General features: G+C 38.5%; 1 protein-coding gene across 3 annotated transcripts in view; it reads left to right on the top strand.

Moving 5' to 3' along the window:
* The window catches only part of LOC129144001 (putative inactive deoxyuridine 5'-triphosphate nucleotidohydrolase-like protein FLJ16323), a 401,038-nt gene that overhangs the window by 142,701 nt on the left and 244,187 nt on the right, over positions 1 to 14,150 (top strand). For all 3 annotated transcript variants that reach the window (XM_063811434.1, XM_054684463.2, XM_063811435.1), the window contains exon 2: positions 10,676 to 10,876. Coding sequence is in view for 1 of the 3 variants with exons in the window: in XM_054684463.2 (XP_054540438.2) it covers positions 10,676 to 10,876 (201 nt within the window). In the remaining 2 variants the exon portion in view is untranslated. The remainder of the gene's footprint in view (positions 1 to 10,675; positions 10,877 to 14,150) is intronic.

Here is a 14,150-nt window from a genome sequence, read left to right as displayed (position 1 = left end):
TCAGCTGAGCAAACCTTTGTGTAAAGTACATTGTTCATGCAGGAATCAGGATGGAAGAGTGGGCTTAATTTTAACTGCGTCTTGCATATACTTACCAGGGGAAACATAAAAATATGCTACAAGTCTTTTAGAGGCCTCATGTTTATTAGCAGACTTGAGATTATTCATTACCCACATTTTTCCAGTAATAACACTTGGTTCTTTGCAAAACCAAGTATGGAATTCAATTTTAAAACTACAATTCATATGTAAAATCCATATAATTGATATAATATTTTGCAGACATTCAAATGAGGTCTCTTCACATTGGCATATAATTTTTTTGACATATATTAAGTAATAAAAGGTACAGAACAGAGTCCATAGTATGGAATATCTGCATAACAAAGTGATATATACATATGTTTTGCCTATCTGTGAAAGGATAATAAAAAGGATTATACTCCACAATGTCACTGGCCAGGTAGACAGAGGAATAAAAGTGTAAGGTGGAAGGTTTTAATTGACAGACCCCTATATGATTTCCTACTTTGCACAATGGTTTACTGTTCTTTACATATAAATTTCTCAGATGATCAAAATTATTTTCAAATATAATACATGCATATGGAAAAACTTTAAAGAATATTAAAAGGGATAAATTACAAATATTAATGGTTAGCTATTTATTATTTAAATTGAAGTTGCAAATTCAGAGGCTTCTTTCTCCTATCTTTAAAATAGTACTGTATTTTATCTTCTCTCCCATATTCTACCTTATAAGATTATCATAATCTTCATGAAATTTCAGAATAACCAAGAAGTGTGTTCTCAAAATTCTACATGTTATATGAGTTTTCATTATTTGTGTAGTAGACTGACTCAAATATTTGCAAAAATAATACATATTTCAAGAACCAATATGTATTGATATGTAGAGATTCACAGCTGTAGTTTTATTTTTTGTTTTATTTCTATCATCTTTAATCTCTTCTTGCACTCTCATCTGCTCTTCAACTCTTCCTCCATTACCTCGCAATAAGCACAGAAAGGATGAGCCTGCTAATATTTAATCACTAATATGTCTTTGCTTGCTGCTGATGGTGAATATGAAAGTCATATTTAATAATAGATTAACTATTATTTGATCATTGACTAACAGTTGATGTTGTTAAATATCTCTTTCTTCAGGTCTTTACTCAGGTTTCTCCTTCATAGAAAATATTCCATGAACATTGTGTTAAAATTGTAACCTCACCAGGATTCCTAACCATTACGCATTGATTATGTTCTTCTACTTTCTCCCTAACTTAATATATGCGTGTTGAATAATAGGAAAATTTGAACTCTGTGGCCTAGGCCACTCTTAGATTTCAAGAACTTTTACTGTATAAAAGAAGTAATGCATTACATTGATTCTTTCCTCCTGTCTTAGTCCAGTCAAACCACTATAAGAGAATACCATATATTGAGTGGCTTATGGACAACAAAAATTTAAGCATTACTGTTCTAGAGTCTGGAAAACCCTAGATCAAGGCACTGGACACATCTACTGTTTGGTGAGAGCACTCTTCCTGGTTCTTCTCCTTGTGTCTTCTCCTGGAGAATGGGCGGAGGGAGTTCTCCAAGTTCTCTTTTTTAAGGGCACTAGTCCCATTCATGAAGTCTCCCACCTCATGGCTAATCACCTCCTAAAGACCCCACCTCCTAATTCCATCTCATTGAGGGTTAGGATTTCAACCCATGAATTTTGAGAAGACACATGCATTCATTCTATAGCAATTCTTTTCCTTTTCTAGTAATATCTTTCTTCGGGATGCCAAGGTTTTATTTCTCTGGATACTCACGTTCCTCCTGCTCTTCATTTATTATTTACTCTCTCAATGTCATTTTCTTCTTTTATTCATGTTTATTAATTGTAAAAACTTTATGAAGCTCTTTTCTTTTTGCAAACAAGCTAATCCAAGCCTTGAGTTAACTTTTCTGTTGTTTATATATATTTTGTTAATATTTAAAAATAGTATAAAATGAATACTTACTCTTGGTTAAATTGAAAAGTAGGATTAGCTGAGAATATAAACAGAAGAACAACCTTGAACAACCCTGTTTCAAAACTGCTTAAAAGGCACAAACAACATATTAATATTTTAAATTCAATATTGAACACTTACTGTGTGATGGACACTATTTTAGCTCTCATAGATAGTGCTTCTGAAAGGAGTGAGGCAGGAATTGTTGTCAGAAATTATTATAAATACACATGCTTAGTGTCTGTCTCCAGAGGTTATAACAGGATTGCTGGTAGACTAGGAGGAAACTGTGTATTTTGACAAAAATTTCCTCATGATTTGCATATACTATACTCTTTCTTTACCTTTCCATCCCAATGTCCCTATATTTTATTTTATTTTTCTAAAGAGATAGAGTTAGTGATGTGACCATGGCTTACTGCAGCCTCAATCCCCTAGCCTTCCAAATAGTTGGATTACAAGCACATGCCACCAAGCCCAGCTTATAAAAAAAAAAATGTTTTTGTAGAGAAGGGGTCTGGACTTTGTTGCCCAGACCGGTCTTCAACACCTGCTCAAGTGATCCTCCCACTTCAGCCTCCAAAAGTGCTGAGATTATAGGCATGAGCCACCATGCCCAGCCTAATCTCCCCATTGTTGACACAGTCTTCATTATAGGTGTCCTCGTCTGATTTATGCTCATCTCCTTATGGTACTCGATAGTACACTTTGGCTGGGACATCATCAATAAATAATTGCTGAGTGACTGAATAACTAAATGAACATCCAAGAGACAATAAAAATTGAATGGCTGGTCAAACATGCATGCTTCTGAGTATTCTGAATTTTCTAAATTTGATTTTGTGATTCATTGTTAATTATTACAGCCTCGGATGGCTTTCAGCCTTGACAGTAATACCTGTGACAGCCTTAGGCTGCTTTGCCTGTCTCTATTTATGGCCCTTAAGAGTGGCATAAATTCTCAGTCTCTTTGGCTTTATTTTCTGTTTAAGGTGTGATGTTCACTCTAAAAAATATGTAGACAATTTCTTGGGATTTCCATGAATAAAAATGAAAAATTTGGAATGTTACGTGGAATACACATTCTAAGAAAGAAATGAGAGAAATTCCTATAGTCCAGTTTCACTACACTAGAAAAGGTACAGAGTATGAAGAAGGTCTCAGTTTCTTACAGGACAAATTGAAATTTCTGATGTATTCCAATAAAATCAGTATAATAAAACAATATCTTGATTCCTCAGAAAGACAATAAATGTCATTTTAGCAGCATACTTGAATTTCAGTAATACAGATTTAATCTATAATGCGAATATTCTGTTTATAATAAGGTTCATTAACATTCAAAGAGCTCCTTATGAATGGATGATTGGAACATAGCTGTTGGTAAATCAGGACAGCATGTATTTATTTGCAAGCGCCTGCAAAGATTCCAAGTGTGTTATCAAAAAATTTGTATCAGACATTTTTAATGTAAATTAGCAACCTTTGTAATAAAAGCTTTGTAAATGAAATGCGCTTATCGGCAATATGCCTCTATTCCATAAACATCAATATTCAGTTTTTTTTGAGATTATGGCATATACATATGTGAGAGGTGACAGCATGCTGGCAGTCCTCAGAGCCCTCGCTTGCTCTCGGCACTTCCCCTGCCTGGGCTCCCACTTTGGTGGCATTTGAGGAGCCCTTCAGCCCCCCCACTGCACTGTGGGAGCCCTTTTCTGGGCTGGCCAAGGCTGGAGCCCACTCCTTCAGCTTGCAGGGAGGTGTGGAGGGAGAGGCGTGAGCGGGAACCGGGGCTGCGTGCGGCGCTTGCGGGCCAGCTGGAGTTCCGGGTGGGCGTGGGCTTGGCGGGCCCCGCACTGGGAGCAACCGGCCAGCCCTGCTGGCCCCGGGCAATGAGGGACTTTGCACCCGGGCCAGTGGCTGCGGAGGGTGTACTGGGTCCCCCAGCAGTGCCAGCCCACCAGCGCTGCGCTCGATTTCTCACCGAGCCTTAGCTGCCTTCCCGCGGGGCAGGGCTCGGGACCTGCAGCCCGCCATGCCTGAGCCTCCCACCCACTCCATGGGCTCCTGTGCCGCCCGAGCCTCCCCAACAAGCACCACCCCCTGCTCCACGGCGCCCAGTCCCATCGACCACCCAAGGGCTGAGGAATGCGAGCGCACGACACAGGACTGGCAGGCAGCTGCACCTGCAGCCCCTGTGCGGGATCCACTAGGTGAAGCCAGCTGGGCTCCTGAGTCTGGTGGGGACTTGGAGAATCTTTATATCTAGCTCAGGGATTATAAATACACCAATCAGCACCCTGTGTTTAGCTCAAGGTTTGTGAGTGCACCAATGGACACTCTGTATCTAGCTGCTCTGGTGGGGCCTTGGAGAACCTTTATGTCTAGCTCAGGGATTGTAAATACACCAATTAGCACCCTGTGTTTAGCTCAAGGTTTGTGAGTGCACCAATCGACACTCTGTATCTAGATGCTCTGGTGGGGACGTGGAGAACCTTTATGTCTAGCTCAGGGATTGTAAATACACCAATCGGCACTTTGTATCTAGCTCAAGGTTTGTAAACACACCAATCAGCACCCTGTGTTTAGCTCAAGGTTTGTGAATGCACCAGTCGACACTCTGTGTCTAGCTGCTCTGGTGCGGCCTTGGAGAACCTGTGTGTGGAAACTCTGTATCTAACTAATCTGATGGGGATGTGGAGAACCTTTGTACCTAGCTCAGGGATTGTAAACGCACCAATCAGCACCCTAACAAAACAGGCCACTGGGCTCTACCAATCAGCAGGATGTGGGTGGGGCCAGATAAGAGAATAAAAGCAGGCTGCCCGAGCCAGCACTGGCAACCCGCTTGGGTCCCCTTCCACACTGTGGAAGCTTTGTTCTTTCGCTCTTAGCAATAAATCTTGCTATTGCTCACTCTTTCGGTCCACGCTGCTTTTATGAGCTGTACCACTCACCGGGAAGATCTGCAGCTTCACTCCTGAGCCCAGCGAGACCACGAGCCCACCTGGAGGAATGAACAACTCCAGACGTGCTGCCTTAAGAGCTGTAACACTCCCCGCGAAGGTCTGCAGCTTCACTCCTGAGCCAGCGAGACCACGAACCCACCAGAAGGAAGAAACTCCGAACACATCTGAACATCAGAAGGGACAGACCCCCGACGCGCCACCTTAAGCGCTGTGACACTCATTGCGAGGGTCTGCGGCTTCATTCTTGAAGTCAGTGAGACCAAGAACCCACCAATTCCGGACACATATGTATTTGTCTTGAAAAAAGGTGTGCTAGAACCCAGTTTGATCAATGAGTTGCTGTGTTAGCCAATCAACTATGTAAAAATCGATATGCTTTCTTCATTGCAAATGAAACAGCAAAACAATAAAAAAGCATTATATGCCACCCCTGATTTTAGAGTAGTATTGTGAGAAAAATATGAACAAAGAAGAAGTGGGGTCTCGTAATCTATAGTTTCTCTCTATTCTTTGTGCTTAAAGCTAACTTTTAAAAACTATGTATTGAATTTCTAAAATTATTTGTATTTGAATGTTGCTTAAGTCATGTCATAAGATATAGTCAAGAGCTTATTAATTGACAAAAGTCTTATCATGGGAAAGTTTTTTGTTGCTACTTTGTAAATAATGAAATAAATAAAAGGACAGTGTAACTTACTTGGAAATTCTTGTTCTACTTGTTTTCTTTCACTCTTTGTCTCATTGTTAAAAATTACATTAAAAAGTACTGAATTTGTACTTGTTATTCCTATTTTTATCTCCAATCACGTATCACTTATGTCAATCCACATATGTAAAACATTTAAGAGAAGACAGACGTTAGCTTTAATGAGCCTTCATATATTGCATATATTAAAATAACAAATACAATGTATAATTATAAATTTAATTTATTTAAGAACATTGGTGGTTTTGGCTATTCCCTTCTGGATTCACATGTTAATAAAATCTGCTTGCATTGATAGTTCTTTTCTCTATATAATTATTAAGTCTGTTTTAGGGCTTTAAGTGCACAAAAAACTGATTAAAACAAACGAATACAACAATTGAGCTTAAGACCAGAGACTAAGTTGCAGAAACCAGAAGCTATCCTAAATATTTTAAAAAGAAATGAATTTAATATAGACAGAATTAGTGTCTTATATAAGCAGTGAAGGTGCTGGTAGAGTGGCCCTGGACCATGAAGAAAATCGTTTTGAAAAAGATCACTTAACAGGTGTTCAAGGTGAAATGCTGCTTCCGCTAAGATGGAGAATCAGAAGGTTGCCATGGAATTTGTTAGATCAAAGGATACATTGTCCTAGTTTTTCATCCATCATAGGAAATTACAGCTTCAAATCCTGCCTCCTCTATTGCATCTGCCTCTTGAAATCCATGATGCCAACACATGCACACCTATGTGCCATTGCAAACAACCTTACTACCTCTGCAAAGTAGCTTGTGAGGTACAATAGCTAAAAAGCAGAGAAAGACGGCCACTGCTTAAACATAGATACCTCTAATTATTGGAACCTAATTTCCCTCTACAAACATAGCTGCAAGGCAATGTGAACAATATAGTTTTTAGCCTTATAGATTCTGTAGTTCACAAAGACACACTAAAGGCAACTGAAACAGATGTTGGATGCCTTACCATATCTACAATATTCATGTTTGTCAGTCTCTACTAACCTTGTAATAAATATGTTATGACTTCAAAGAAAGAACATATTAATCAGATTAAACTATTACTTGGTTGTAATGTGAATTTCTTAAGGGCAGTGATTACATATTATTTTTTGTGGAGCTTCAGAGCATCCAGCAGGACTTGGCACCTGAAGGGCAAATACACATAAGAGCCTTAGTTTGCTCTGTTGAAAATAAGGGAGGATATTTTTTCCTTGCCCCTTTTTTCTGAGAGCATTTATTTTAAAAACATGTAAGCATAAGTTCTCTTTCTGTCTCTTTGAAATGTGTGAAAATCTTTTAAAAATTTAAATGTACCACTTGTCAGTTTAATGTCTCGGGAATGACTTTCTGCAGGACCTGAGAACCATCTCACTGGAATATAAACATACAGAGAAGATAGGGCCCCCTATTCATTAGTCTCTGTGGAAGGTTAGGAGCCTAACTTCCCTAGTGGGTCTTGCATTAAATTGCAAAACTATTTTTTATTGTTGTAAAAGTATGAGTATTTTTTCCTTTGGATAAAGCCAAGTAGGCAACAAAAACTGTCACCAAAATTATGAGGTAAACTTAAGACAAACTGCATGTGACTGATGCTGATGTCAAGTCCTCTTACTTGAGGACGAGTTGTTTATCCTCAAAACGTGTGTAACGGGTTGTATCTATTTAGTTATAAAAGGGGTGAGGTGTTTTTGCTTGTTTATTTATTTATTTTTGTTTTCAATTTCTTAGCCAGATTGCCTTTAATGAGCATTACATTTTGGTTTGATGCTTATTCGATAATAATAATAAGTTCGTCTTTTTTTTCTCTCTTTTCTTTCATGGAGATGTTTTCTGGGTTGGGAGAAGCTTTTGTTTTTAACTATATTTCTCCAACAGCACATAGGAGATATTTGCTATAAGATATTGTTATTTGCACAGGCACAAATTTCTTTCTTCTTATAGTACATTCTTATGGGATGTAGAAGTCTCTACTCTGCTTCATTCCTTAATGTATTTTTAGGCAAAAATAAATGAAACATTATATATATATATAATTATAGTTGTTTGTAATATGTTATATATATAATGTATTATATATATATATAATGTGATTTTTAAGATACAGTTCTGAGAAATAACTAAAACATGTTTGGTATTTAAGGACCAAGGGAGAACTTTCCCTCTGGACCTCTGGAGGTTTGCTGAAAAATCAACTTTCAAAAGGCAAGTTAACTGCAGAAAAGGCATACAAATTTATATAACATGTATACATGAGACACTACGGAATACAAACCTAAAGATACAGGGAATATTGCCCATTTTTATGCTTAGGTTTAATAAAGTATGGGCAGCCATCTAGAAATATGACTGAACAAAAAGGGATGTGATAGAATGCTAACAGACTGAGTGGGAAAACTCAGCCAGGGCTTTCTGTCCAGAATCGTCTTGGCCTCTCTGAGCAAGCATTTCTTCCTTCTGGGTATGAGGTATGAGGCAGGACCCTCTCTGGAATGGGGGTCTTATGACCTACATTCAAACAAGGAAGTTCAGATAATTTCTTTATGGCCAATTTTTACAAAGATAAGGTAGAAAGAGTAACATTTTTAGGTTTTATGACTAGCTTTGGGGAAAAGAGGTTCTGGTTTCTACCGCCCACCTTGGGGAAAAGGAATTCTAGTTTTTATGGTTAGCTTTGGGGGAGAATGGGGCTGAGAGATAGAAGGTCAGGAGAAGGTCAGATAAAAAAATTGCTTCTGGGGCTGATGCTGAGGTCTTCATTTTGGGATATTGTTTTCTGAGTCCTGGTAATTATTATAGAAGGCTACTCTGCCATTCTTACCAAATCAATCAGTCCAGCCAGAAACACAATTTTGTTTTGCTGAAATAGATAATACACAAAGATGAAAGATAAACAGACTTCAAAAAAATAATGTAAGCTTTATAACAGCTGATATTTAAATAATCTCCAATCATATCTTTTACTTTTAAAATAAAAGATCTCAGTGCTTTATATTCTCAAAAACATTAATGTCAACTTGTGTTCTAATATGTTTTTCCTCTTAAGTGCTTACTAAAGTAATCTTTTATTTGTAAATTCTACTTGCCTGAACAAATTTTAAAATATTAAAAAAAATCTTTAAAAAGTATGGAAATTGTTGTCTGAAAAAATATAAAATGCATTTTGTGATAGCAAGCAATGATTATTAATCAGCATAGTATCTGTATCATTACATGTGGTCAGTTAAATGATTTTATTATATTTTAACAATTTTAACTTTTAATAATTTGACTTTAAAAATTTTATTTTACTCTGAATAACTATTGAGACCTATAGCCCTTTGCTAACCTCTTTGCAAAAATGTTTATATATTTTTCTTTATTTCTTTGTTTATTCTTATTCTACATATACTTTTATTGCCTTTCAAATTATGTTTACTCCATGAATATTTATTTAAATACTAATCACTGAGCTCTGGGAAAATTTGTTTTAACTATATCATTCTATTTTACTTTATGTTTATCTTACTTTTACTGATGTATCACTGCCCTGCAGTTACACATTTTGCTATTTTATGCCACATCTCTCATCCCAGGTATTAAAGTTAAGTTCTCTAGAACCAAATCCCCATATGGATAACAATTCTCTTTTCAGGTTAGGTCAATTTCACTGCCTAAAATCTCTTGCCATCCAGTATACCTATGATTGTTCTCAATGCTCATTACAAATGATCATATTTCATGACCCCATAGGTTAGTCTTTGGTATTTTGTACTCTATTGAAAATGGTCTTAAATCTAAGGCTATTATGTCCACAGATTTTTCTTACTAACTCTGTGTTCTGTCTAAAAAAAATTGTCCCATTTCCTAGGCACTTTCCCTGCTTTTATGATTTCTCTGTGTGACTGACATATTTAATCAACCTTTTATTCTTATTTAGGTCTCTGAAAATGTGGCTTTAGTAGAAAACTTTAGAATTATCTTCTTTTAAAATTTAAAATTTCTTTAGAACTTTCAGGGATAAATGTGTTGCACTATAATGGCTTCCAGTTTCCGCTTTTCCAGTGTGGAAATGTTGGTTTTGATTAAGCTGGCAATATTGCAAAAAACAAGTAAACTAACCAGAAATCAAGGTGAGAAATGCAGTTTGTTCAGCAGAAATTAGAGTTAGCATTCTGAGAAAACTTTTTGTTGTTGTTGTTGTTGTTTTTCCTTTTGAGATGGACTCTCACTCTGTCACCCAGGCTGGAATGCAGTGGAGTGATCTCGGCTCACTGCAACCTCCGCCTCCCCGGTTCAAGCAATTCTCTTGTCTCAACCTCCTGAGTAGCAGGGACTGCAGGTGCTCACCACCATGCCTGGCTAATTTTTTTGTATTTTTAATAGAGTTGGGGTTTCACCGTAATGATCAGACTGGTCTTGAACTCCTGACATCATGTGATCCACCTGCATTGGCCTCCCAAACTACTGGGATTACAGTCATGAGCCACTGCACCCCGCCTGGAAAAAGTATTGATGAAACAAATCAGCTTCTCAGGGCACTATGAGAGCTAATAGAGGGTTTAAGCTGTGTCCAAGGAGGTGCTGGAACTTGGAGAATTAGCCAATATTACTGTTAAATCAAACTAAAATTTGGCCTGAGAAAGCTTCTGTACTTGCAGACTTGAGTTTTTATGCAGGAACCACAACCTAACTCTATACATAAACAAGCTTAAAAATCTAACTTAGGAGTACACTTCTGTAACAATAGCCAAGTCTCAGCCAGTCACAGCACATCCTTCACTCACAGTTGGCTAACTGTTCAAACCATGTTCAAATAAGGCAAATCTTGAGCTGTGACCAATCCAGATGTTTCTGTAACTCACTTCTGTTTTCTGTACATCGATTTCCTTTTCCTGTTCATAAATCTTAGTTGGCCATGTGACAGCTCTAAAGTCTCTCTGAATCTCTTGTGTTTATGGGACTTGCCAGATTCTCAAATTGTTTTTTCTTTTATTTTTTTCTTGCTAGAGGTCTTAGTCCCAAAGGGAGGAATGCTGCCACCAAGAGACACAACAACAATTCCATTAAACTGGAAGTTAAGATTGCCACCTGGACACTTCGTGCTCCTCCTACCTTCAAGTCAACAGGCTAAGAAAGGAGTTACAGTGTTGGCTGTGGTGATTGACTTGGACTATCAAGATGAAATCAGTCTACTACTGCACAACAGAGGTAAGGAAGGGTATGCATGGAATACAGGAGATCCATTAGGGCATCTCTTGGTATTACCATGCCCTATGATTAAGGTCAATGGGAAACTACAACAGTCCAATTTAGGCAGGGGTACAAATGGCCTAAACCCTTCAGGAATGAAGGTTTGGGTCACTCCACCAGGAAAAAAACCACGACCTGCTGAGGTGCTTGCTGAAGGTGAAGGGAAATCAGAATGGGCAGTAGAAGAAGGTAGTCATCAATACTAGCTATGGCCACGTGACCAGCTGCGGAAATGAGGATTGTAATGGTCATTAATATTTCCTCCTTCTTTTGTTGAAAATATGTTTGTGCATGTATACACTTGTACTAAGAAAATGTCTTCATTTCTCATTCCTTTTTCCTTTATCATGTGACATAAGATTTACTGACTTCACATCAGCATTTAAGTATTGTTAACTTTATGTAATATTATTTGGGTTGGGGACTGGTGGGTTTTCAGTTGTATGAAGGATAGTTATGTTAGGAATAATTATGACCTTATTATTGTCTTTATTTGAAGATTATGTATGATCTCAGGAGAGTGTGTGGTTCAGGTGTATGGGTTCAAGTTGAGAAGGCGTGGACTTGTGATGGTTAATAATGAGTGTCCACTTGATGGGATTGAAAGATACAGAGTATTGATCCTGGGTGTGTCTGTGAGGGTGTTGCCAAAGGTGATTAACATTTGAGTCAGAGGGCTGGGAAAGGCAGACCCATCCTTAATCTGGGTGGGCACCAGCTAATCAGCTTCCAGCACAGCTAAAATATGAAGCAGACAGAAAAAACATGAAAAGATGAGAATAGCCTAACCTCCCAGCCTACATCTTTCTCCCATGTTGGATGCTTCCTGCCCTTGAACATTGGATGCCAAGTTCTTCAGTTTCGGACTTGGACTGGCTCTCCTTGCTCCTCAGCTTGTAAATGGCCTACTGTGGGAACTTGTGATCATGTGAGTTAATACTTAATAAACTCTTATCTATCTATCTATCTGTCTATCTATCTATCTATCATCTATCTATCTGAGTTATATAAACCTGTTTATATAAATATTATATATATATTTATATATAAATAAAATATTTATATTTATATGTTCAAACCATGTTCAAATAAGGCAAACCTTGGGCTGATATATATATATATATATCTCTGTCCTATTAGTTCTGTCCCTCTAGAGAACCCTGACTAACACAATACTTTAGCACAAGAGAACCCTGAAGTATGGTTACAGGGCAAAGTAAGAAGGGCTGTCATAGCAGAACTTGTAAAGATACCGTTAAAACCAAACATCCCAACACCAAGGGTAAAACAGTTTCCCCTAAAACCTGAAGCACTACAGGAATATAGCCCATGTTAGAAAGCTTCTTATACCAGGGGCAGATCAGGTCTTACCCATCCCCATATAACACCCCTATCCCGCCTCTTCAGAAATCAGGAGCAGGAGAGTATAGGTTTGTGCAGGACCTTTAAGCAATCAACAGTGTTGTTCAGGACATTCTCCCAACAGTGCCCAATTCCTATACATTTCTAGCCATTCTCCCAGGGGACAAAAACCTTTATTGTGCTACATCTCAAATATGCCCTCTTTTGTGTCCCTGTAAGCCCTGACTCTCAGAAATTATTTGCCTTTGAATGGAAATATTCTAAGATGCATCAGGGGCAGCAGTATTGCGGGATAGTCCTTCTCCAGGGTTTCAAGAACTCCCCAGCGATTTTGGGGGGAATCTTGAGTTGGTATCTGTGGGACTTGCACATAGGAGCAGGGCATGGCTCTACCAATAAGTAGATTATATCCTTATGGCCAGACTCACTAAGGAAGATTCTGATAAAATTACAATTCTAATCCTGAATTTTCTAGCAGCAAGGGGCTGTAAGGTGTTAAAGAAAAAGGCTCAGATTTCAAAGATGGTCCAGTACTTGGGGTATGTTATCTCTCAGGGGCAGCAAGGCTTCCCTAAGACCAGAAATTGGCTCTCTGCTGCTTGGCCTCTCACAGAAATTGCAAGCAACTGTGCAGATTTTTGGGCATGGTGGGATTCTGCTGCATCTCGATCCCAAATTTTAAGCTCATAGCAAAGCTGCTTTATAAGAAACTTCAGAGCACCAACACTAACGCTTTTGAATGAGATGGTCAATGTGATCAGACCTGTTGGAAGCTAACAAAACCTGTTATTAGAGGCTCTGGCCCTAGGACTGCTAGCTCAACTTAGCCTTTTGTTCTTTGCATCCATGAAGAGCAAGAAACAGCTTTCAGACTGACCCAAATGCTAAGACGTGTGAAAATTATAGTGACCTACTTCGCTAGAAAACTTGATGTTGTAACAAGGGGCTCAGCCCCTGCCTTAAGTCAGTGGCGCCACTTGTGTGCTTATCCAGAAAGCCAAGAAGTGCACAATGGGCCAGGATTCAACTCTTCAGGTCCCCCACCAAATGACAAATGTATTAGAGGCCAAAAGGCATCATTAGTTGACAAGCAGCAGAGTGTGGCAGTATCAGGCCCGATTGGTAGACACCCCAACATCTGCGAGTATACATGCTAAACCCTTAACCCTGCTACCCTAATTCCCAGTACCCAAGATCCCCTAATCCTAGCCTAATCCACAACTGCTCTGCCACCCTAGAGGAAATACTCCTGCAGAAAGGATTTGCAGAATGTCTTCTTCCTGGCTTGGAAGACATATGGTTTGTAGATGACAGTAGCTGCATGGAAAGAGGCCATAGAAGGGCAGGATATGTCGTTATCTTCCTACAAGAAGCCATTAAGGCCAAGAGCTTCTCCTTAGGGGCTTCAGCCCAAAAGCCTGAGATAATAGCCTTAATAGCTCTTAATAGTTGCGGGTAAAAGGGAACATTTCTCATACAAGAAACACGACATCAGGGAAAGCATAGGTGTGATATAGAATGAAAATCTGTCTCAGTCTTCTTGAGCACAGATGCCTCAGAGTGTTTTTATTTTTAATACAAGAATTCCTTAATGATGAAATATGAAATAGTATCCCCTAGTTTGAGGCCAGCAAGAAAGGAAATGAGGAATCCAGTCCAGTAGCTTTTGAGGAACTGATGTCTTTGAGCGCAGTATTTGACTCTGTCAAGATTGCTAATGATAGAATAGTCTTTATAATATGTGACAAACTGGGCATGGAAGGTGCAGAAAGACAGTTTTAAAGCAAATTATTATTTGTTTGTTTAATGATTCTGTTGTCCATGCTTAATTTTTAAGCCATCTAGTATGTCACATTACTATGAAGGGAAT

This window comes from Pan troglodytes, chromosome 4, assembly GCF_028858775.2.
Source record: "Pan troglodytes isolate AG18354 chromosome 4, NHGRI_mPanTro3-v2.0_pri, whole genome shotgun sequence".
NCBI classification, from domain to species: Eukaryota; Metazoa; Chordata; class Mammalia; order Primates; family Hominidae; genus Pan; species Pan troglodytes.
Note: the sequence above shows the minus strand (reverse complement) of the source record. Positions and strands in the feature narration are given on the sequence as shown.